Below are 27,266 nucleotides of genomic sequence, written 5' to 3' on the forward strand. Positions count from 1 at the left end.
TCCTGAGGCATTCCATACTGCCGTACAGATGGATTGACTCTAGGCCTCTCCGGTGAGCTTTGTTCCTATGAAGAGGTACTTCAGAGAGCGAAATTTATTTTGATACGTAATGTTTCATGGACTTTTCCAAAGGCCATATTTAGCTCTTTCTTGCTCGCTTCTTCACCCGTCCCCTTTCTCTGCTGTCTTCTCTCCCCGGTTGTCTGCCTTGGGCTCTCTTTAGTGTCTTTTTAGTTCTGTGTGAAAGAATCGCTCTGATATCGAAGTGGCAGAGCTTCCATCTGACCCTGGGGTCTTTCCTCTCCATTCGGCTGAGGAGTTGTCCAGAGTGATGTACAAGGACATCTAAGATAGTGGAACACGAGAAATATACTCATTGGGACATTTATTTGCACACATTTGTATTGTTGTTGCAAATCTAGTACTCTGAATGTATATGTGTATATTGTTGTTGTTGGGTTTTTTTAAGTCACGAACTGCAATATACGGCTTTACCCTCATGGAACACACTCACTGAGTTTATATTGGACATATTTGTGCATATAATGAGAACATTTTGATGTTTGTGGTAGAGAAATCAAATTCAGCACCTGGTTAAACTAAACAGCGAGTACCGTGTAAATATGACACGTTTTTTGTTTGTGTTTACATACCACACACAAAAGTGGCACATATGTTAGTTCCAATGAGTTAAACACTTCCAGAAGCGATCAAACAGGGAAGGCGTTACGGCACCTCAATGCAAAACTGAAGAACAATATTCTGAGTCATTAAGTTGCAGACGAGGATTCACAGTGACAATATCATCTCACAAGATGGCATGTTTACCATCTTTGTCACATTGTTTGGCGACGCTGCCAATTGTTTGTGTGAGAACGTCACACTTTTTATTTCTCCCTTTTGCCTTCCCCGCTGCGAGACGGATCTTCCGCCGTTCCCAATATACGAGCAACCCGAGCGGACCCCATCCATTCACGCCACGGCGCTCGGTTAATCCCTCTCAAGTTATAAATCAAACGACACATGTGGGCCGTGCCTTCGTTCCACAGCAGATGTTTTGGGAGTTTGGGTGTCTGGTCGTTCTCTTCCTGATAACAATGTTTTATACTTATTAATTTCGATGATAAAACGGCCTCCCTGGTGTAAAAATAAGAGAGCGCGGCGGACTGCATTAGCTCGACTTTGTTGAGGGCCAAACTGAAGAGCCATCATCCACGCGCGCTTAATTGCTGACACAATTCATCTTGCCGATTTCCCCATGCATCTTTTCTTCTCCACTGTAACAATTAAATGAAGGCAGAAAAGATTCCGTTTCTCTTCTGAGAGCGGCTGGGGATCAGTAGGGCCCAGTTTATTCACCATGTCTTGTAATGATGATGGGAACCCTGAAATCTCTTTCTTGCGATCTTACTTTTTCATTGACTGATAAAAATATACGCAGAGCGGTAAAATTGGCTTCGTTTTCACCAAACGTAATTCTATACGTATTCTGAATTACTCGGCTGCTGACTGGGAAGGTGTTTGAGTAAAATGTCTGGTTATATTTTCATAGATTTAAATATATATTTTCATTCGTTGTATTCACCTCCCCTGCCACATGAACAAGCCTTCGGGGCTTTTTTACTTCATACAGCTTTGATCTATCTTAATACTTAATCTTCATCAAAGCATTGGGAATGCATTGTTCAAAGTTCAATTCCACGGACATCAAAAGCGCTCTTTTATCTTGTTAACCGGAAGGGAGCAAAGTATCCGAACCGGGGTCATTTTTCAGTATATTAAATTAACATTTTGAACTCTTTGTTTTACATCCTTATACTGTATATCTAAGATTTAAAGCACTTACCTTGATTGTGCTTTTTTTGCAAATTTCATCATTTTTTAACCAGAGTTCACCTAATGATTTATTTATAAATATGATGTATGTATGTATCTTTTCAAACAAATACAATCTATCGAAATCAAAAGAACCAGACAATAAAACCAACCAAAAATGAAGGCAAATTGTGTTTTTAGTGTTGCTAAAACATCAAACGCAGATTGCTTCTCATCCTCACAACAAGCTGGAACAAAACTTTGAATAAAAGGAGGATGCCACATGACACGGTGCTGGTTATGAAGCCTGCAAGCACTTTTTTGGAATGATTTGATGAGATCAGTGGATCGACACAGACCAAAATGATTCAATAATGACTTATGATGGTTGGTGGCACGCCGAATGCCCCTTCCTCTCTTTTTAAATGGCTTATGGGAAAAGCACAACACCTCCGGGCCCCTTCTAACTGCCATTTATAATTTTGGGAGGCCATCATTACACGCGATCCATCTTTATTTTACCCCTGCAGCTGTCCTGTTGTGTCTAATGCCTGCACAACCGGCGTATAAATATGCCGGCCGCATTGCTGATGTTTATTCCAACTGCCCTGTGTGTTTTCAACGGAGACAAATCTTCATTAGAAAGGGGGGCCATCGCGCCGAAGCCAGGATGGGGCCCATCGTGTGCCGGTTTATTTGTTTTCCTTGAGACCGCATGAAAGGAAATGAGTTTGTACATTCAGATCTGAGGAAAGATGAGCACAATGCCCCCTCGACGCAAACAGATACACACGCTCACAAAGCCTTATCTTACATTATCCACTGTCAGCGTGCAATGTTTATTTGACGGAGATGAAGGCAATTACAGTCTATTTTTGGCTGTCAGCTCGATTTGGATTTTTGAGAGATCACTTCCATCATTCTCCCATCCTACAGGTGCTGGCTTCATTTAAAAAGTTCTGCGTATCAGAGGAGCTTTATTCTTGAATCGCTTGTCCGTCTCAGGGGAAGCTTTAATTTGCACTGCGGGAGTCAAACTATGAGTGAAATTACCATTTATAACAGCTTTTAATGAGAAAAAAACATTAATTTGCAGGTAGCATATTGACAACCCCATAACAGCCATTCTGAAGATTTTTATGCTACTGACATTTTTTGACCTGAGTTCATTATTTTTCAGGTTTTTATAGTGAAAGTAGCATTATAGAGCACATGTTGTTCTTCATCACACTTTTCTGCTAAAATAGCTTGTTTTTCGTTCACATGCATGTCTATTTTATGCAATCTTCAAACATATAAGCACAGAGTAAAATTAGCTTCTTAATGGGATCTGATCCGTAGTGATGGCCAGCTATAAACCCTAACCTTCTCTGCAATGAATGATATCTCGATGACCAATTCATTTAGAGCGGACCCAAAATTCAATATAAATTATGCATTCATCAATCTGGAATGATCTTTAGGGGATTTTTAGAGAGTAGATGTGATCCACCTTTTCAAATTGCATTGAAAATGAAGGTACCAGCTGTCAACTTTATTACTAGATTTGTTAATAAAGTTTAAAGGCAGGTGGTGGAAATGATTTGATATATTATTGAACATTTTCTTATTCATCAATGTCAAATTTTGTATATTCAGATTTAACCCTATGTGTGGTATCCAGGACCCACATATAAATGAGTGCGAAAAATGTGTGAAAATACTTTTTTCGTTTACTGTACTAAAATATTGTATAAATAACCATATTATTTGTTTGATTATTTTTTTAACAAAAGGAAAAAACTAACTTTTTTATGATAAAATACTATGTCGACTGTGTCATTTTGTATACTTTTACAAATTTGCAAAACCCAGTGAAACACAAATGATATCTTGTCTGCACCAAATTTAGATTTTTTTCATGATTATTAAATTTTTATAAATTTGAAGAACCCCCTAGTGTTTTTATGGTCTAATGCCTTGTGGGGGGTCCCGGGTACCCCGAATACCCCTGAACCCAGCCACACACCCCAATTCAAGCTAAAAATATAGAGATGCAAGGTCTCAGAAGGACAGCAGCGATATCATACTTTACGTTTATTATCATTTACTATTGTTAAATTACATTTATGAAAAAAATGCTATACTGTAAATCTATAATATGGGTGTAAAAGACGTTTATCTACGTTTATTTAAGTAAACATTAATAGGGTGTCCACCAAAACCAAAGACACAAGAGAACTACTCTCCAAGTTGAAATCTCTGTTTTTGGTAATGCAATCCCAGTTTTGACCCAAGCGACTACACCTAAAAAATGAGCCCAAACCACGTACATTAGTTTTGCTCCTTTAAGAATTGTGCATGTAACCTCGCATCCTTCATTCACCTCGCATGCGTCTTCTTTTCTCTTTGATTGAAAATGTCCTCACATGCCGGTCGCCAGCAGGTAAATCAACCAAAAACATCCCACACCCTGAAGGCATGCTGTGCTAATATTAGGTTTTTCCCGGATAAAAACGAAAATCAAAAACAAATCAAATAAATGATATATAGCTTGTCAGTGGGCAATAATGGCCTGGGCTTGGAGAGCACAGGACTGCTGATTAATTGTTGATCCTCTACACACACTTTTGCTGCATTGTCCAATTAGTGATTGCGCAGCAGATAATGAAGAGCGTCAATCAAGCCTCGCACCTTCCAGCCGAATGCCGCCTGCAGATTAGCGAGGGCCACGAGTGATTGGCAGATACCGACGGAGGCTTGAAGTGCCACACGCTCCCACGGGGAAGGACGCGGGCATAAATCTTCCCTGTCAATCAAGTAAAGCTCTTCCTTGAGAAAGCATCCAGGTCAAGGTTGTGAGAGCGATATAAGATAGATGAATAAAGGAGTGCAGGGAGGCTGTAAATATGAATACATGACAGGATAATGTGAATCCAGGGTGAGATTGTGATGAAAAATAAAGACGTTCTGGCCATGTGGAAAATGAGGGGTTAAGTCTGTCGACAACAAAAAATAAGGAATGGATCAAGAGCTGTTTTTGATTACTTCACAATTGTCGTTGGGTAAATATTGTTTTCTACTACTTGTACTTGGCTTTGTCTATTTTCATACCTGAAACAGATTTGTCTAATTTGAGACGTTAGTCTGTTTTAAAGGGACGGTTCACCCCAAAATGAATTCTGTTATCATGTATTAACCCTGAGTTGTTCTAAAACTGTATACATTAGTATACACTAGTAACTTTGTATCAGCACATATTGTAATATTGCTCCCTGAACTCTGGATAAAAGCGTCTGCTAAATGTAAAATGTAAATCTACATTTCTTTGAGACAGAGATAAATATGTTTAGTAGAGTGCTTGTAACTAAATAGTTCTTGGCCACCATTGACCAACATAGTGGGAAAAATTACAATATTTGTCAATAGTGCCCCAGTACTGTTTGCTTTCCTACATTCTTCAAAATATCATCTTTTGAACTCAACGGAACAAAGAAATGTATAAAGCAGTTGATCCTATTATGGTAGTCAATGGTGGTCAAGAACTGTTTGGTGACAAGCATTCTTCCAAACACCTTTGTGTTCGTCAGGACAAAGACATGTATACAGATTTGGAACAACTCAAGGGTGAGTAAATGATGACATCATCATCATCATCATTTTTTGGGCAACTGTTCCTTTAATGCTCTAAATGAATGGCATAATGCAGAGCAGATGATGTTGAGATAAACACTCGATTCACTGGATGGGACTATGGAGACAGAGTTGATTGATCTGGCAGTCAACACTGGTGCAATTCAATCAGGTAGCATTCGGATTGGGTATCATTGGGCTTGCCCTGCTCCCACAGTCTGTATTAGTTGAGCTCCAGCAGTGATGTGCAAGTTATTATTCTTTCAAATAATATTGTGTGTGAGCCAGCAGGTACGGGTCTAATTTGTCAATCCGTCTTTCACAATGGGCTTTCCTGACTGAGGCCGCACTTTTAGTGTACGATGACTTGTTATTTTACCCAGCATCACTCCGACTGCATCTTCTGTAATTAGTTTGGGAGCAATATGGCACTCTGTCCTGGTAATAAACAGCCAGGATTAGGAAACGGCCTACATGTGCAATTGGCTGAATGAACACTTCCAGTATGCCATGGGTGCTGATGAATAGAGGATGAAGCTTAAAGGGGTGGTAAACCTGTATGGCTTTATTCTGTAAAATAAATGTTAGTTTTGGAAGAATATCCGGGTCACTTTATCCTTATAATAAAAGTGCCATAATAATCAAATATGTTTTTTTATGGAGTGCTTGACAGAAGCACTCTACGATTCATAAACAAACGATTGTCTAATATATTTTTAAAGAATCATGAATAAAATTGATCAGAATGATTTATTCACAAATGAAACGGATAGAGGTCTTAAAGTCCATGTGAACTGAAAGTTGGGACCGGTTTTGTGATGTGTTTCCAAATAAAATGGACTACTGACTGAAAATAATAGAGTAGAATGAAAAAGTAGGCTGATGTTGTAGCCAAGCTCTCAAAATGATGTCACAAAAATAGCCATTCATTCAAAAAAATGTTTTAAACTTACAACGACTATACTAAAAATGCTTTATTACTCATACCGGACCAGTCACTTTGCAAATGACACATAATATGTATCACTCGTTTCACAAATGTGTGTTTGTTCTTTACAAAAAGAAAATATGTCCGAAAACTTTGAAAGCCATTTTTTAATCATAGCATATTTGTCTGGTAAATGAACAGCTAAAGCGCTTTAAGTTTTATCAGTTTTAGTTTTTAAAAAAGCGGTGTAGTGTAAATGACCACTCAGTGATGTGGTCACAGCAGTTAATAGACCCCCGAAATGCAGAATTATCTGTGAATCAGTTCACTTCCTCACACAAGACCAATACACACTTCTTTCAGGCTATTTTTATGATGCTTTTGTCCTCACTTTGGAGTTTGCGGCCCCAGTCCTCATTAACTTTTATTATATGGAGAGTGGCTAGATTATTCTCCAAACAAATGAACACACATACGGGCCGTGGCAGCAACATTAGCCCACACATGCTCACCATTTCAGGCTAGATACCCTAAATACACAGACACGCACTTGTCGGCCAGAAGGAAATGAGGAATTGGGGAAACGGATGGCGAAAGGTAATACTGTGTGATGTGTGTGTGTGTGTGTGTGTGTTTCCAGCAGAGTTGCTTTGAAACCACTGATTAGTGTTCTCGAGTGGTTATGCCATACTGCCCCGAGAGTCATTTTTGCCGTGACTCACAGAGGGTGAGTTTCGAGAGCGCCGGGCTGTCACGTCTCTGTTATTGCCAGATGAAATAGAGCAGGGGTTTGTGGACTGCTAGCGCTGTTGGAGGGTAAACAAATTACCACAGAGTGAGATGAAAACATTACAGAGACCGTAATGATCCCTGGCTCATCAGTTTGAGTCTGTCTATTCCCCTCACTTAAACAGGCATACCCATAATCCTGTCTGTCTAAAGGGACTGCTGAACCTTGTCAAGGTGTGAAGAACAAGTGTAAATAGTAGAGGAGGGAACACGGCAGAAGTTTGTGGTTGACTGTTGCACATAGAGTGCGTCATTTCGCAACTAACAATGCAAGTAATTATTGTAGATTTCTTGAGCGTTGGCAGAACAACCCGTTCCAGATATGAGGTTAACTAATAGCTTATTATAGAAGCATGCGTTTTAACTTAAATAATAATGGACATCTACTTTAAGAATAGTACCAATGCTGATCACATAAACACTATTGGAACAGATAGAGTCTATATTATTATCCAATTACAACCGACACTTACCGACATATTCTTTTAGTGCACATTGTTGCTAGCTGAACTAACCTGTGAGCTGGGGGATGTTTCTGCTGTGGGCCCAGCACTCTCCGCCCCATCTGTTCTACATCATTATAACAGCCAAGCCTAAACGAATTTAATCTTGATACTTCGACACGTATAATGATGTTACTTTGTTGATTAAAATGTTATGACAGTTCTATCCAGTTTGGTACGTCATAACACAGATATTAAAGGAGGTGGAAACCGTAAAAAGACATTTTCCGACAGCTGGGGTTCCAGAAAGAAACCGTAAACAGTAGAAGGTTCTTATTTCAATTTTATTGTATTTATTTTAATCTGTAAAAACAGTAAAACTCCATAAATAGAGAGTTTATTTGGTAAACTGTATAATGAACTGTGGTGTCTGTACTCACCTGGAGGAAGAATAGCCCCTCAAGGTATCGCCTGCAGTGCTGACCGACCTCTCTGACAGATCTCAAGTAAAGATGGGCATGAATATCAACACATTTGAATCTCAAAAACTCAGTGTACTGGCGGAACCCTACTTGTCCGGTTCACTGCTCCTCAAAAGGCCGCTTTGCTACATTATCTTGAATCATTTTCTTTTTGCTCTGGTTATGACAGCAAACAAGACATCTATAAAGACAATCAGCGTTGTTTCTCCAGTGCCAGAACCTGAATCACACCAGTGCTGCGAACATTACGGCATTAATCATTCATAATCAGCAAAACATTAACGTTCTCTGCGGCTAGACGCTGTTTGTTGTTGTTTGATTGCCTGCTTGTCCATTTCTGTTTTTTCGGAAGACCTGAAGTATTACAGGGTATTATGAAGCGGTAGTGGCATATGAGGGAGAGAGTTGGAATCTGTTGTCTACACCTCACTGATCTCCATGCACGACTGCCTGCGCAGCTGGCAGGTTTGAACGTGAAGAAGATGAGGGGGAGATGGAGGAAGGGTCCGCTCCAAGGCCGAATGGCTGAGCATCGAAGCGGAACAATAGCAGATGCGACCACAGCCTCGCTGAGCTCGGAATGCGAGTGAACTCCTCCGATGGATTAAGGCCCCCCAAGTCAACCGTTCCTGTTCTTTACCTATTTCTCTACATTCCTCTTTGGCTGACCTACATGTGTTTTTCTGTCGCTTGAGGTGGTTCGGAAGAAATAAAACAGGCTTGTGTTTAGCTGTCCGAATGGACTCACCAGGTGGTGCGGCACTGCAAAAAGATTACCGGGAAGGGATTTGTTAACCTCCCAAAGCAAACCGTTCACTTTTTTGATGCTCATACATTCGGACCACACTGAGAGACGATTCAGTGTGATTTGACGCTTTGTGTATGTGATGTTTCAATGCATTATAGCCATAGGAGGTGCTAAATAACATCTACACGCTTAAAAATAAAGGTTTAAAAGGTTCCTCTCAGCAATGCCATGGAAGAAGCATTTTTGGTTCCACAAAGAAGCCTTCAGCCAAAGGTTCTTTGAAGAACCTGCTCTTTCTTACCGATTTATAATATGAAGAACCGTTTTTCACCCAAAGAATGGATGTTAAACGTTGTTTATGGAACCATTTAGACAAAAAGTGTACACTTCCAGCAAGAAAATACATTTACAAATATAATAATATAAATTCATTATAAATAAGAACATAATAATTTTTATTATTATATTTAGAGAAATTAAAGAATATTCAGTGAGGTTCATACTAACTATATGTGTACAAAATAAAGAAAAATAATGGTGTAAGAAAAATACTCAAAAGTAACATACCAATTAGAATACCAATTCTTTATTAGCTTTTTCCAATAAAACTATTAGAAAATTCATTTTGGTAGTGTGTTTTTTTTCAATAGGATTATTCTGCCAGATAAAACCACACCAATAGAATCCATCACTAATAGACACTATAATAGTTTCCATTACAACCAATAGCATTTCTATTATAACCATTACATTTTCTATTGTATTTATTTTTATTTTTCAGCTTGGTAATGAAGGATGTTTAGATATTTCTGCAGAAAACAGAATCTGAGAAACTGATTTTAACAGTACTGGCAGAAGCAATGTAAGAACGGTTGGCATTGTTATCCATTTATTTATATCAATCCCAATGAATGCTATATACAGTCTGAGTGAGGAAACACCTTGTCTTTGTATCCATTAGTGAATTATCGTTTCCACTACCCTGGCATTGTTAAAATTGGAACATGCATGAAATTTTGTGTGCATGAATGTGATGGAAATGACTTGCCTGAAAATCTCACCAGAGAACTTCGCGTTGATTTGTAAAAGCCAGAAATCTGTGAAGTCTGTGAAAGTGGCAAGAAGCTATTTATTTCATGTAAATTGTTCCTCTCTTATTAGCTATTAACAGTAATAATTTACTCTCATTGTAACTCACAGTGTGTTGTGATCAATCCAGAGGCGGTCAACCATCTCTTCATTAGACTCAGTCGTGCTGTTGGACAGAGGTACTGAGGTTTTGAGGAAAGTAGGAGCTGTCATAGGTTAACAAAAATAACAGCAGAAGGGTCCATCAATTACTGCACAAATCTGAGATATTTTAAAGTTTCATCTCTGGTGAAAAAAAAAACGCAAAATCCCAATAGAAACCATCACAGAAATTCTAATGGTTTCCATTAGAATACTCTTACAACCCAATGTTAAACTCACATAAAAACCACTACAGAATAGTTTTTAGTAGCGGGTTTTGTGCATTATTCCAGTAGGATTTAACACCCCACCAGTAGAATACATCCCATACCAGTAGACACCATTATAGTTTCCATTAAAGGTGTCCTGAACTGGACATTTTATTATTTTATACTGTTGTCTGAGGTTTACTTATGATGTTCGAATTCATGACACAAACCAGTCCCTTAAAAACTATTTCTTTAATGGTTTTGATTGCTTTCAGCAGGGTTTTCCAGGACATGAACCAGTTAAGGTGGAGCACAAATTGAGATTTCCTTCAGTTTCAGAATTTCAGACTCAGAAAAGTTTATTTTCTGTTTATAAGAGTTTAAGAGCGTTAAGTTTATAAGTTTATTAAATTCTTTACAGCTCTGTATGCCTCACATGCCAACAGTTGTCATACTTTCTTGTCATACCATCTACATTTATGTCTTTGAAGACAATTTATGAGAAACATAGAACTTAAATTAAAAATGAAATGTGTTATTCGGATAAAAACGCTACCGAAAAGAAATGAGGGCAGCTCAGAAAGAGAAAGCTTTCTTCTATACTCCGTATTCCTCGAACATGACAAGGCAAACGGAAACCTGGAAGCAAAACTCTGCGATACACAGCAGCGAGATAAACTCATCAGTCTAAAGCCAGCGTACCTGAGTAATATACAGAGCGCTATCAGAGCAAACATACACACAAACATGCTCCTACAAATAAAGCAGCTCACGGCAGCACAGAAAGAAAGATAGGTCGAGTGAAAAACACATTGTTGTGCAGGCTAGCCTGCTAGGCTTCAAAGATGAAGAGCCCAATAAATTTGTAAGAATTCAGAGTGCATTTTTCTGTTGTTGATTTAATAATGGCTTGTTGGGGTTGCAGACGTTGGTGTCCGCCAGGGAGAATTTGTATAAATCAATCTGTGAACTCGTGTTTGGCTTTTAACAAGCCATTCATCACCATTAACTGCAGGCAGGACAGAGGTATGACTGATTTGTTTACTAATTCATGGAATTCGTAACATTAAAGACGTCTTTATGTACACTGACACATTAATTATTTCCGCCCCGTGTTTAATTTAACATCAATCAAGGAATGTCATAGTTGTGGATATTAGCATTTCTTGCTCATATACGTTTGCACAACTAACTAAACAGTAAAATGTGTATACACTACATAGACACAAACTGAAAAAAAGCAGATTGTCATAAAATTATAGTAAAAATTTACACAAATTAACCAAAATTTTATATTACATGTATTTTGCTACATTAGATCAAAAAAATACTTAAAATACTTATAAATGACTTCCCCCAAGATGGATTCAGAGGGGCCCAGTTTTTGTGGCATTTTACGAAAAAATATTTAAAAAACAGAAAAATAAGTTTTTTGTTTGATTAAAATTCTAAGTTTAAGATTGTAAGTCTTTATTTTGGGGGACACAAGGGGATGCAAAAGTGGGCTTACAACACAAAGTTAAAGAACCACTGCTTTATACTATACAGCACATGTAAACATATCTTATCATCATTTTGCCTAAGAAACATTTCGGCAGTTCATGCACAATGACCATGTGCACAATATGTGCTTACTGCTGGCCAGACAGTACACACTATCCAAGTTCTACAGAAAACCTAGAATTGGCGTTTAACTTTTTATTATAATATCGACTAGGCAGTACTTTTGACATCCCTACAGTAAAGTATAACTAAGTTAGAAACACACACGCACACATCAAGATATGGAGGGGGTGGTAAATGAGTATTGATTAACTAGTACACTGAGATTTACAATGGAATGAGAAATATCAGCCATCTTCTCCAATTTTAGATAGCCACACACCAGGGAGAGCTGCACAGTTCAACATGATCTCCATTAAACAGCACTGCCAGCAAGATACCCGTCATCTCTCCACTTAGACAGCTCAATGCAATATTGATAGCTGATATGTCAAACCGTTGTATTCTTGAGCACGTATGAGTGCACATGCGATTTGTTCCCCCCTTGACATGTCGCAGTTTGAAATGGAGCACATTTGTCTTGTAACTAGATTCGATTTGGAGACAGAAATCGTACTGAGGATGCTAAAAGCGATTGGCTGAGTTTGCACAACCAGAGAACATGATAGTGTCTGACTTATTAGAACACACACCACAGGCATGTTGCTTCTGTAACTCTAAAGGTTGGCATCCAATAATACAGACACACTAGAGTTTATAGTTTACACAGAGCCGAGAGTTTGTGTGACCCAAGGTTATGATTGTTTGCTAAAGCTTAAATTATTAAAACATTTCTTAAATAATTGAAGTTTTGGAATGATTCTGTTTCGGCCATTGTACAGATGCTTAAATCCTGCTTTAAAGTAATAGTCCCCTTTAGAATAATTATTCTGACATCATTTACTCACCCTGTTGTCATTTTCTGCAAAACACAAAAGCTATTTTGAAAATGTTTGTAACCAAAAACCGTTGGTCCCCAACTTCTATTGTATGGAAACAAAAGCATTACAATGTCAATGGGGACCAGCGGTTTTCTGTTACCAACATTTTTCAAAATAGCTTTTGTGTTTTGCAGAAGTAAGACAATCATACAGATTTGAAATGACAACAGGGTAAGTAAATGATGACAGATTTTTCAGTTTTAGGGTGAACTATCCCTTTAAGACACACTGGTATTCACGGGCATACAAAGTGCATTTTCAAATGAATTTTATTTTTATTCTTGTTGTTTTCTTTATTATTATTATTTAATTGTTTCGTATGTGGTTATTGTTATTATTATTATCATACCCTGTGTATTTAATGTGTTTATTTGTTTATCTCTTTGTAAAGCACTTTGGAATGCTTTTAGAAGTTTTAATATCAAATAAATATTGGCCTAAAAATAAGTAGAAAAATTTAACAAAACGGAATATCGCCTCACTGAAATGACTTTTATTTGAGGCGTTACAATTTTTGACTGAAACAAAAATAAAAACGGAAACTAAATTGAATGTTTATAGAAAATAAGAAAATAAGCACTTACATAATAAAATGGCAGAAGAACAAATTTGAATATTTTAAATGAAAGCTCCAAACTGATTTCAGTGGCAAATGTGCTGTAACTATTTTACAATGTGGTTGTTTTCATATTCATTTGTACAATGTGATTCATGAAAAGAAATAAGATTATCAAAAAAGGGGGATGAAGGAAGCCCCACCCCTAAACTGGGGCAAAGGCAGAACATACTCAAAAGAGATTTATCTAAAAAAAATGAGAACAAAAATCATCGTGGATGTCTGTTTGCATCCCACTTGTTTAGCTGGCACGTGCACATTAAGGTTCCTGGGCATTGAGCTTTAGGTGCTTATTTCTTTTTCTTTGTGAGCCAATCTGCGCTGTAAATATCAGATGTGAATGTGACTCTGGAGCAGTGGTGAAATGATGTCCTGACAATGCCGATAAGCCATAGGCACCACAAGAACATGCACATGTCCAAACCTTTTACTAGCACCTATCCTAAAACCTACCTTGACACTCCCTTAAGTACTGTGAGAGGACCTTTCACATTCAGAAGACACTTCTTATGGTACTTTTATTTAGCTTTAATTCCCTTTATATCTGTAACACCCTCCTTTAAGAGGCATCAGATACCTCCTGCTGACAGCATTCTCCAGCCACTCATATCTAAAAGAGTTTAGACCTTCACTCGTTTTGTGTTCTGTATTTTTTCTGTGTGCCGTTGACAGGCTGACGAAAGGCCCTAAGTGCACTTCACCATTGCATCTTAATCACCCTTTAAGTTCTCGAGAGCTTTTCTTTGAATAAAATTTCCAAATGAGGTCATGTAACATTAAACCATTTCATAATGGATCTGAGCTTTTAAAGAGACACAACGAACTGGAAAAGTGGTGCCAGCAGAAGCACTAAAGGTTAACTTTCTTTATCTTTGTCGTTTCAGGAGTTGAGGCGGTGTTTTCGCAGCAGCCCCAGGACTTGGTGGTGGTGGCTGGCCAGCTGGTTACGCTGCCCTGCTCCATTCCTGGTTACCACGGCGTTGTGCTGTGGATCAAAGATGGCCTCGCATTGGGCGTCGGAAGGGACCTTTCAGGTAACACACAAAGTTCTGAACAAAATCTACCAGACAAAAGTGTTGGAAAAAGGGAAAAGCATTTAATTGATTGCATTTTACACTTGGACTATCAGCCAGTCCTCATTGGCTGCTCTTACAACTAAATGGGTTTTAAACAAGGTGTTTTATAATTAAGGTTGACTTTTGTGCAGAAGTTTAAGCTAGGGGTGTAATTGCTTTTTCAAAAACTGTCCATTTGGTGCCCGACGTAGAAGAACGAGAGCAACTAAAATATAACCTTTTAAGTACATTAACTGTCTAATAGCTTGTTAAGTGTGTGACTCTTCCCCAATAGAAAGTGCTGCTTGTTTTGCTAAGCTAATTGCAAATTTGTGCTAACAATCATTGGATTCCTCTATTGTTTAACTATAAAACCCACTACCGAATGTTATCAACTTATATTCATGAAGGTCTGAAACAGTTGGTCACCCTTTATGACATTTACTGTGGATTTTCTTAGATGTATGAATTCCTGTTAGAACACAACAGGTCGGTCATTTTGAAAGATTCAACAAAAGTCTAGATACCGGCAGGGTTGGCTTGCAATGAAATGTCACACAAGAGTAAACTTCAAAGCCCACTTGACCTCTTTAAAAACATCCGCTGGGTTGATCTGTAAATATAAATATGTGTTCCAGTGGAGATCGGAGGTCTGTTTGTCTTTGACCTTCAGAGGCTGCTTCTCTGTGGCTTGTTGGCGCTGATAGTGGTCTTTAATTAAACCCCAAAAGATGACTTAGTCTCAATAAATCCAACCCGTTCGGGAGCTTGTCATCATCGTGCTCTTGGGAGCCGGTCCACAGCAGTGTAAACAGTGGGTGAAGGGCTTTATAACGGTCAAACGGGAATAAAGTCGAAGGTGGGGTGGATCGGCAATCATGGTGCTGCTCCTGCAGGACCCGCGATTATGAGATAGGAGACCGAGAACCACACTTAACGGTACATCAGCTGTAGTTTAACAGTCACGGCTGGGAGCCGAGGGCCAACCCGATCCGAGTCAAGAGCGCCGTCCAGCTCTTTATGTGGATCAATGGCAGGCCAACGCTTGGAGGGCCGTGAAGAATTTCAATGAAGTCCCATGCACCCTCCATCTCTCTTTTTTACAACATGCAATTTTTTTGAGATACCAAGAGCCAGTGCTTCAGACAAAAGAGCGCTTTAAAAGCAAGCACAGGGTACGGGGCGGAGTGCAAAGCGTTGACATGAATGACACTTTACGGGATAAAACTCTGCACAGCTGCTCCTTTTATCAGTCTTGCATGCGTCAACAAGTAACGCTGCGTCCAATAAAGAAAATTGACACATCTACGACTCTGTACTCCAAGCTAGCAGCTGCACACATAAAAAGAGGGGAGTACAACAGCTTATACAAACGCAACGCGTTTCAATATCAGCCCGCTCAGCTATTCACACAAGAGGCGGCGGCTCATTTAGTAGTTTTTCAGTTGAGGACGACGTTGATTAAAATGAGAAATCTCAAACAATATGTTTATAAATCAGCAGACGAAAGAGCGACGATTCTTATCGCCACCGCATTCTTCATTGAGGTCTTCTCGCTTGCGGGCTCAAGGCTGCTGCAAACATAAAAATAAAATAAATCTATAGATAAAAAATAGATTGCTGGTGCAAGACTAAATATACATTTGTAGATCCTCCTATTGTGCGAAAACTGTGTATGTCTTTATATGGAACACAAAAGAAGATCTTTTGCGACGTGGTTTTGTGTCCATACAATGGAAGTCAATGGGGCCCAGTGTTGGTTTAGTCACCAAAGTTTTCAAAATATCTTCTTGTGTTTCCTGCAGAAGAAAGAAAGTCAAACAAGTTTGGAAGGACATACGGTGTGATGAAATGCTTTGAGAATCAATTCAATTCATATTTCGGTTAACTGTGTCTTTCAGTGTCCCATAGGCCCAACTTGTGGGATAAAATTTTGAATTCAGTTTTATTTCTATAGCGCATTTCACAGAGTGAATTGTTGCACAGTCTCTTCAACTTTACAGAAAACATTTTAGCAGAGAAAGAAGAGAACGGGGTAAATAGATCAAATCTGAAAAATGATAAATACATGACAAACATGCAAAAATACTCGTCAAAAATAGTAAACAACTACAGCAAAAGCAACATCGATCTTCTCACATTAAGGCAACACTCTGTGTAAAAAAATCCAGAGTAAGTCAGAGATCGACGTCAAACGTCCCATTTTACCAAATGTGTCCGATTTGTGGTTTCTCGAGCCACGACATTAAGAACCAGACAGGATGAAAGAGATCTATAACCTCGGATGTAATTAATACAGTTTCTCTTGACCATTTCCTCCGTCTGAGGCGTCAGGGAGATACACTTGCTCATCTGCTCGACCATTAATCACTGCGTCACGTCTTCATTCACGGCCCTCTCCCCTTCCATCGATCCAACATGAAGACTAATCCCATCCTGTCCTGATGGATTCATTAGCTCTAATGGGGCTATTTTATAATGTTTGCTCTGCCTGATGTGGGTTGCCTCTGCCGTGCATTGCTTGGGCATATTGTAGGGCATGCATGATTTATATAATGAGATATTCATTTAAGAGATGTCCAGAGAAGAGATGAAATGCATCTGGCGCCTTAGGGTTTAAGACATCACTTGAATACTGAATATTACAGGTGGGTGGATGTCATTTCTAGATCAGTTTATCATCGTTTGTTTATTTGACTGAAGGAGTGACGCTAGTCCAATCGGACTTTAATACAGAAATCCTTGATGATTTCTAACTATTGAATGTAAAACTGAATTAAGACAAATCGATATCGCGTGCTGGAGTAAAAATATAGCCTTGTCAATTTCAAATTTTTCAAAACTGAATTTTTTGTTAACGTATACATTTAGTAGTTAATGCACAAGCTTATTCCTGTACGATTAGTTAATTTAATAACAATTATTTAGCAGTTTATATATAACTAGTTATTACCCAGACGTCATAGCGCCTGGTAAACCAGGAGTGCCTTTAGAAGCCAGTGCACATGTTCTGTATCCATCTGAGAAAAATAAGACCTCAAGATCTGCAGCTAGGCATCAAGCGGCAATACTTGCTGCAATAAAACCATCCGTCTCTCATCAAGAATAAACACGGTACTGAAGCAAGTCAATGGCCATTGAAATGCCTCTGTTTGCTTCACTTGCTTTGACTGGCTGCCACGGTAAACAGTACTTGATTTGGTTACGGTCAACATTACTGGCCTTGAGTTTTAATCCGATAGTCCTTAGGGGACATTTTATTGCTCAGAGATTTCTCTTTAATAGCTCAAGAGAGTTAACAGTGGTGTCCCATTTGAGTGTCTTTCCCCTTATTTAAGAGTCTTTGTTCTGAAATAAAAATGAGACTATTAAGGATACAAGGCTGTAAAATAACGTAAGTTAGCTCTGATCATTTTTTTTAAATGTGAAGAAAAAAGTTTCATTTCACAATGTGTTTTTAGGCTTTCGTTATCAGCAAATCAGACTATGTGCAATATATAGGGTCACATGTACAGTAGGTACATATCCAAACCACTTACATCGCACAAAGTCAACATAGACCTTTTACATAATAGCTTTTTTCTTAGAAGCATCACAATACGTGTAACCTTTAGAACAGCACTTTCAAAAACGCTGAACATTTCAGTCCAGTAAGCGATGTGGGCACAGACTGTTTTGATGGGTTATTAAATGTTTGTTTTTTGGTTATCCTGCCTCTGTTCTGTCTCCCACTCACTTAGAGAAATTAAAAGCCATATGTGGGCAGATAAAACACATTGCACCATAATCATCTGCCACTCTTTCCTCAATAGGGGAAAACGAGAGACACTTCATGGTCTATTAAAAGTGAATGGGATCCAATGAGGCAACAGGCAATAATTGGCATTTTCTGGCTCAGTGATTTCAACAGTCAGGCTCAAGGACTTAAAAGCCATTAGTCTAGAGTCCAGTCTATTTTTCACTCCTTTCTACAGCAATATGTTAAAGAACATCCCTCTTCCGAGCCTCATTGCTGGAGATTACAGTGATGGGTGCGGTAATAGCATTGTGCTAGGGTGCAGGAACAGGTTGGATCTCTATGCGGCACTTGAAAAGATATTGGTGATTTCGAAAATGCCCTTTCAATCGCATTTCTAAACAAGTAGAATCCGTTATATGAACCTGATCAAAATCTGTGTGCTGTTTTTAAACCTCCAAAAAGTTTGAGCCAGATGTTCTTTTATAAGCCAACAAGATATACCGGGGAAAACATCGCTTATGATGAGCACCCTTCAAAACGAGGGTCTGTGACCATTATGTCATGGATAATTCTCATCAATGCACGATATTCAAATGGGTTCCAAAATGGCTCCTCTGTGGATCTAGAAGCAGGATCACTTTTGAAGGAGTAAATTTAGCCGCATGAGAACAGGTATTGAATTAAATTGAGAAATAAATGCGGTGTGCTTCTTTCCGTGGAGGAATAAGCTGAGATCAGCTTCTAACGCTATTAAATCCATGTCTCCCATCACGATCAATTACCGTCTCGCCTTGGAAACAGAGACCGCGCTAACCGCAATAATAGCACTTTTCGAGGGTCTCGCTGGAAATTGCAAATCTCTAATAATTAGGAGTATTTCGCCTCCCGAGAGCCGTCAGAGATGTTTATATCGGGAGTCTGGGAAATGTAGCACGTCTCAATCGAACGCATACTTTTCTGCGGGACAAACCAAGCATCCCCATTCACGCCCTATGCAAATGTTCCTCTAATAGTCTGCTGATGTGCTTTAAAGGTTCCACAGTCAGGTTTCCCTAAAATACGCCCCGCTGAGAGTATTATTAAACCACAAATCACCGTTCCTGCATCAGCGGAACACATTTCAATCTTCTCACGGCCTGTGTGTTGCTTACTAAGTACTACACCTACACTTGAACAGCGGCACGCTTGAGGACCGCTCGAGTGTCTGATAGCGACACCAGCGGATTGACTCAACCTCAATCAACAAATCGTCTCACCTCCATCACCACCGGTAGAAAGTCTCATAGCAGCCTGGCACCTCTGCTCATCTTCTGTTTGTTTACCGAAGGTCACCGCTGTGTACTTGCCGGGTCTTGTCACACCTTGGTTTTTTTTTAAGGTACAGAAAGTCATCACTTATTGTTCGTTTGCAGCAGAAAGAAAACAGCCCTCGGATTTAGATTCTGTAGGAAGTAAAGTCGGCATAGAATGAAAACAGACAAAAGACTTAAATAGCCTTTCTGAAGATCTCTGATGCAAATAATTCACAATAAATTCAACCGATATTCTTTGATATCCAGCAGTTGCTAACAAACAGTGGATGTTGCATCAGCCTCTCGCAGTAGCTCCCTGTGGCATTCAGGGATTACCTTGTACTGTCATGAAGTGACTAAAAAGCCAATACCTCAGTGCTGTCATGTTAGTCCCAACTGCGCCGCAATTAACAAGACACAATTTCTCTGGCATTATATAACCAGAAGCAAATTACATGTTTATCGCCGGTTTGAAACACACCACTTTGTGATGTTAACTGGTGAGCTCTGTTTTTCAGGTTACCCTCGATACGCTGTAGTCGGCGATCACACTTCAGGCGAGCACCACCTGCGAATCCAGAGGGTGGAGTTGATGGATGATGCCGTGTTCGAGTGCCAGGCCATTCAGGCTGCCATGAGGTCACGTCCTGCCCGACTCACTGTGTTAGGTAAGTCACGGAATGCACTCACATAGATTTCTGGTGTCTGTTTGCCAAATGTACATCGGTAAACAAAGACAAAATGCACGGAGGAAAAAGTTTTTTTTATTGACCTTGATAAATTTAATATTCATATGATGTCAGTTTTCTTTTTATCACAGCACAGTTAAACCAAACTGTCAGGACAGATTATAGTCGAAGAAATCTACTTTTGGACATAACTCCTATCACAGCTACTGTATTCTGTTGGAAAATCTAATATATTATTAAAAAGAAACATTCAAAGCTTTTTTTCTTATTATCTTTCATTTAATGTTCACAAATGAAATTAAAATAGGCGTTCAGACTGATTAAAATGATCTCAAACTATCTTTCTGTTCAGCGAAGAATGAAGTACAGTATTAAAAATAGATTTTTCACTGACCAAACTCCCCTGCAGAATCATAAGTTCTCAGTTTTAATTTCCTGCTGCAAATCTCGCAGTCGCAATTATTAAGCCTGAGAGGTCATTGAATCTTAATCAAGTTTTATTGGGTTATTATTCAGCGTTGCGGTTTCTGCGATATTGGGCAACTGCAATACATTGTTAACTGTGCCCGGGTTATGATAAACCAGGAGGGTTTATCTTCTCTCAAGAAAGACCAAGACCCACCCACACGGACTCATTGTGTTATACTTTATAACAGAAGAACTAAGGAACACTGAGAGAGCACTAACTGCAGTTGGGTTTGGGTGGCGCTATGAACTAAGGTGGAGTTAAAAGATACATTTTGTGGTATTTTTTATATTTAATGCAAGAAAATTACATTTACCTGGAATAAGACTAAAACTGTAGCGCATTGTTCACCATAGAAATACAGATATCGTATTGACTGCATGCCAGTGGTACCACCAATGAAGTCAAATACCAATGGCACCACCATATTAGAGGAGTCAATATTGCATTATAAACACATACAAGTGAACAGATATTTATTTAACAAAGTTTAAATTCTCAAACAAGTTCAATGGTTTATGAGGGTGCAAAACAATTCTGTATTAATTTACTTATTTATTGTCAGAATTTGTCTTTATATAATTTCTATTATCTTACAAATAATACAAAAACATAACTCAGGCTCATGTTTATAGGGCAGTCTTGCCCTCCCCAATATGGCGGCACCTTTGACAGGTCATTGCATTATCTCAAAGTGTACAACGTGGCATATGTTATTAACCACCATCAACTTGGTGGCTGGTGGACATAAATTGGGAGCACCGACAGTCAGATGGATTTGTTTATGTTCCTTTTCTCCTACTGTGGTCAATAATAATTTAGCTTTAATTAGTTCTGCTTTAAAACTGCCTCAGTGGGTGCTGATAACACTAATTATACAGCACAAGCTCCAAAATACCAAACTCAAGTTTATCTCTGTTCATTTCCTGTCAAGTTGGTCACCATGGGGGCGGTGGATTCATGATACTTGTGTCTGTTAATTGGTTCATTTCTGAAAAGGACTTTTAAGAGCTCGTATTATCATACATCAAATCTCTTCCCCTGATCTTCTATGATAGAGAAAAGTTTATGATACATGCTGTTACAGAAAAGATCCCTTCTCAATGAAAAATTTCTAGAACGACATTACAACGAATGCGCATTTACACATGAAAGATGCATATTCTGTACTCAGCAATGCAGTTGATGATCGTCTAAAAAATAAATGATGGCTGCATTTTATGCCAAAATGTATTAAATGAACATGGAGGTGAAAGCTATACATAAACAAAAAGACCCCCTTTAAAGAGGACATTCATCACACACATTTTGGCAATCATCTCACACTTTGGTAAACAATGGTCTACATACTTTGGAAAGCCATGGGTGACCAGTTCTTCCAACCTGTGCTTGTAATGTATGCAAGCTCTGCAGCAGACAGATCTCAGGGCTGTCTTCTGTAATGTCAGGAGCTCAGCCTCAGCAGCGCTGATGACAGGAATGGGACTGTGACTCCATCTTTCCTGTATTTCCTACCTGACAGCTGAAGTGGTCCCCCAGCTCCTCTCCATATCACTTCATGACTCAGACGTCTCTCACACACCCGCTGAACATCTGCTGAAGACCGGTGAAGGTGTAATCTCTACAGGCTGAGTTAACAACGGTCTCAATCTGCCATTCTCGCTAAAGGCTCTGATATCTGACCGTGCATTGCAAAGTTTGGAAACTAGAGTCTAAGTCCTAACTCCATGAATTATCAAGTCCTTAACACAATATTTCTGAAGCATTTTAGTTGAAATTGTTCTTTGACATTTTGAACTTTGGGAAGATTAATGTTGCCCTTATAAGATTCATGTCCTCTGAGCCCAAAAAGAAGGTACACTCTGACTGTTAAACCTCTCCTTTTCACAATTTTCTCAAGACCTTTGTAGAAAAATGTATTTCTTAAAGTTGTATTGGTGACCTACGGGGTAATACGGAGCACAATTGCTTTAAAAAAAGATGAAAAGATTTTCTTTGAAGAGCAAAACCTGCAACATTCTCTGTCTATTGTGACATGAGATGCGGTAAGATGGATAAACCTTAAACTTTAAAGAATTATGGGATCGCAGTGGTCAGCATTGCTGAATAAGGTATGAAGACAAAGAAAGAGCGATTATTCTTGTAGCTCTCTTCTTAACCTGTAGGCTAATTATGTATCTCACCCTAGATGTTATCCCTCCTTACCTTCCCTGGTGTCCCTTCAGCACTTATCTTAGCTCAAAAGAAAATGGACTGCAGACATCGAGTTATGTCAGGACAGAACCTTCTTCGTGGCCTTATGAAACTAGCAAAAGGTTATTTTGGGCCTCCGAGCTTCTCATTTTGTGCTTTTACTTTTCCGCTGTGGGCTCCGAATCTCTACCTTTGGGCCTTTTGCGAAACTCTTATCATTTTCTAATATGTTCCTGTAGTTCAGCTGTTATGGCATGAAACTGACAACATCAAGGTCGCAGGTTCGATTCCCTGGGAATGCATTTAGCAATAATATGTGTAGCTTAAATGCACTGTACTTTAGGTTTGTATAACAAAATTTGCCAAATGCACCAAACTAAATTTTTCAAGTGTCCGACCTCATGTTTTTTATTGGTATTGTCTTGTTAATGGGTCTCAAAAACAGTGGAGCCAGACAACCATCTGTTATCCTTTAAGTCCTGAAATTGCCCATTAATAATATTTGCTTTCCGAGGATTAAACTTCTTGAGGGCTAAATGTTTACACTCACTTCTCATTTAATTTTGCTCATATTATTAATTATGAATTCATAACTAATGGAAGATCAAGTGTCCTTGTGGGAAGAAGTAAATAGGTAAAGACATTTGGAATTTGCATTGCTTCGTGTTCAGATGTCTCAAAGCCTGAGCCTATCAATTGATAAAAAGCTTCAAGGCAGGAAGATTATTAACTTTTAATTGCAAATCACGAGATGGGAGAAACTGCATAACATGTATTCACGAATCACCGTGCATAGCATGAAGAAGATAAACAAAGGTCATCCGTTCAGATTCCTTTTCCACACAGATTGACACTACCAGAAAACTCCACATAATATCTTCCGGCGCGAGAAGATGAGAGTAGGCTAAAAATGAATCAATGTAAAAAAATGACTCTTAAAGCCATAGTTCACTTAAAAATGAAAATTGTGTCATCATTTACTCACCCTCATGTCGTTTCAGACCTGAAATACTTTCTTCTGCAGAACACAAAGGAAGATATTTTAAAGTAACCAAACAACACTGCATCTCAATGACTTCCATTGAACGCATTTCTTAAAATATTTCGTAAAACATAATAAAGTCACATATAGGTCTGAATGATATGAGGGTGAATAAATGAGTACAGAATTGGTGTTTCCGGGGTGAAAAATCCCTTATGTAAGTTATAACATAACATTATAAAATATTAATAAAAAAAGCTTATTAATGAACAGTAGTCCAAAGATAGGTCATGAATAAAGGAAAATGATATATAAAACCAAATATTGGTGGATAAAACTGGTTTGTATTTCATTCTGTATGTACCACTACACATACAGTATAACTTTCCACACGAATCAGGCAGATGTTATTTAAATGGACGATTAGCTTTACAGGAAGTTCCACCATCCTGGTCTACGACCTCACACATCTGTGAACACTGCTGAATGTGAACTGACAGACCGGACAGATGTTCTCCTATATGCAAACATCAGGTTGTCAGTATTTGTGATATAAATTTGACATGTTGTGCAATGATACTTTTGCGAACAGACACTTTTGTCATTTATTAATTCTGCTGCTCACAAACAACTAACCACATATTAACCATTATAACTATATGTATCATGCCACAGGTCCAGGTTTTCTTATGAATTTGGTTGATTTACATGGTCTTCCGGTTGAAGCCAGTATATGAAGGAAACTAGTAAACTAGTTACAAAGGGCTGACGGGTCAACACCAAGCAAAACACAACATAGGCAAATGCAATGAAGTGTTTCCAGTGGTTTGGTCTGTGTCTCGCTGCTTAGTTTCCTCTTCACGCCACCACAAACACCACCTGAGGCTTCCAACCGCCACACAATTTGACCCCACCATCCATTTTCAAGCAGAGGTACCCAACCGTATCTCATAACTTTCTCTCTTTGTGGCCAGAAGCCATGACAATTCTCTTAAAAAACAAAATGAGCCCTTTTGTAATGGTCACGCCAAAACCCAGCCCCCCCACCACCAGCAGTGTCCCAGTACCTTTGATGCTTATTTTAAAGCAAAATCGGATTTTCCTCCCATCACCTTTGATTTCTCCATCCATGACTCCTTTCTGCTATAACTCAGACGGGTAGAGTCCGTTTTGATGGAAAGGCAATCTGGCTGGGCGTCAGTCATGCATAGAGCCGTTGAAACCTTACGCATTCAGATCTTGCCAAATAGAGGAATAGAGAGAGCGAGAATGAGATGGAGAGAGAATAAGGATCCCAAAGTGTTTTCCACAGAATTCCTCTCTCCGGAAAGAAACACATTAGTGACAGCTTTGAAAGGAACTTTGATTTGGGCTAGTGAGCCAAATATGTCAATTGTCTCCATTTCTGGCATGTTTTCGATTGCACTTCCTTTTCTTTGTTTTTCTGTTGATCTATCAAAGCCCGTAACAGCAGGTGACGTGGGACGTCGCTGAAACAGACGGGTCTTGTTGTTGTGCCAAACACGTCAGCAGAGCCAAAAACCTCTCTTGTTTGAAAACTCACCCATTCACTTTCCACCAGATTGCTTTCTCGGCAATCCCAGAATCCTCTGCTCCTCTAGCTGTGCTGCTCATATCATCTTAAACTCCTGCACGTTCTTGTTTTTGATGTCAGTAACTCAACCTCTCAAGCCACTGGCTGAAAGGTCCACTGTAAATGAAGTGATTTCCAGCACTGCAATTACGAGTGCATCAAACCCACCCTGGAAAATAAATCCCCTCTCTCTCTCTTTGTGAAACCTTGCCCACACCGGTGATTTAGAAAGCTTCTAGCTGAATCTGAAGGACCCCAGCTGATTGGACCAATGTTTCAGTCCATTTGGTTAATTGCAAATCCATTTGCCTGCAAGTTATTTATTGTTTTCTCGTGTGACATGCTACAACCAAATGTCTTGTCACCTTAAGGCAGGTCTGCCTTCAAGAAATTGGAGGTTATTTTTGTTATGCAGTATCTGCTACAACTTAAAAACACGAGTGTGTTTAAGGAAGTTATTTCTACAAGACTTTCAGGATTGTCGTCCTGTCAAGCTCAGGCACTTAAATATATATGCGTATGAGTATACTCACCTGTGCTACTGCAGTGTATACTATATTAGGATTTTCATACAATTCATAACATTCGATATGAGTCCATATTTTTCATTTGAGTTTATTTAGTGTTTTAAGACATATTGTTAAGTTTTCTATTGACGGTTTCATCTTAACAGCATAAACAACATTACTGCGGGTGCACACTTTTGTGACCACAACTGAACTTCTTGTACACATTCACAAACAATTGAGTGCCTGTAAATTATTTCTGCTAACAATCAAAAGAAACCGAGAAAAAACGTTACTTGGCTAAACTTGTCTTCTGAATTTAGAATCCAGCTCAACCGCTAGATGTCAATGTACCATACGGTTTGTTGAAATGCGACCGAACTACAGGACACACTTAAATAAGTTGTTTAACTAATAAAATGAACAAAATTCCTCAAATTGTTTATTTAATTCAATCATTATACAGTAAAATTATAATACAAATAAGGTTTGTTTATGCTACTGGAATAGTGTAGATATGCCCAACCCAGTCGAACTTTCATAATGACCATGCATTTTCACTGTGAAATTGCTTCGCTATTTGGTGATATTTAAGTTTCGCAAATTAAGTTTCCACTCAAATGTCCAGTATATCACTTTCCTTTCCAATTTTCATTTTTGTCACTATTCAATTAAATTTTATTTACGTATATAGCGCTTTTCATCATGTGCATTGTTCCAAAGCAGCTTTACAGGAGAAAATAAGAAATTTACAGAAAAGGTCAAACACAGCACAGCGCATGGTGTTTATAGAACGAGCAAGATCATTCTAGTAAATAATATCTAATAAATGCAGTCTCACGGTAAGCATGCCAACATGGCCCTGTGTCGAGGAACCCAAACTCTAATGATAAATAAATGGAAAAGAGAGCTTATTAGTTTTTTGACATCAATATCAGACAACAGAGAAATGTTATTGGCAGTGAAAAGAGTAATGGCATAATGTAATTATGTAACTGAGTGCAGCTATAACGTCAAACTGCTGTCATGTGATGTAAGTTTAGGATTAAATACTAAGTACAGTAAATTTAAGTAGTCCGTTTTGGCTCTTAGTTGGGGATGGAATTGCCTGAGCTGGAGCTGGGATGGTCACTTTGCTCTTGGGTGGTGATGGAATTGCCTACTATTTACTGTTACTTCAAAACCGTGTCACTTTCACCATGACCCGAGTAGATTTAAAAAAAATTCCCATCCAGTGACTGTAAACTTTGAAAATGACAGGGAAAGAATTTAAATAAAAGAGGAATTCATGTGGGCTATACAACTTTCAAATAAGTCTTCTTAAGGGCAATCTGGACAATGTGTTGAAGTTCTTCTTTTGTGTTCCACAGTCATACAAGATTGAATCGTTCTCTT

General features: G+C 38.7%; 1 protein-coding gene across 4 annotated transcripts in view; it reads left to right on the forward strand.

The window, feature by feature from the left end:
- kirrel3b (kirre like nephrin family adhesion molecule 3b) overlaps window positions 1–27,266 on the forward strand; it is a 171,921-nt gene that overhangs the window by 99,807 nt on the left and 44,848 nt on the right. For all 4 annotated transcript variants that reach the window (XM_079465454.1, XM_079465455.1, XM_079465453.1 and 1 more), the window contains exons 2-3: window positions 14,240–14,389; window positions 19,960–20,109. In XM_079465454.1, coding sequence (XP_079321580.1) covers window positions 14,240–14,389; window positions 19,960–20,109 — 300 coding nt within the window. The remainder of the gene's footprint in view (window positions 1–14,239; window positions 14,390–19,959; window positions 20,110–27,266) is intronic.

The sequence above is a fragment of the Barbatula barbatula genome (assembly GCF_947034865.1).
Source record: "Barbatula barbatula genome assembly, chromosome: 10".
In the NCBI taxonomy this organism is placed as follows: Eukaryota; Metazoa; Chordata; class Actinopteri; order Cypriniformes; family Nemacheilidae; genus Barbatula; species Barbatula barbatula.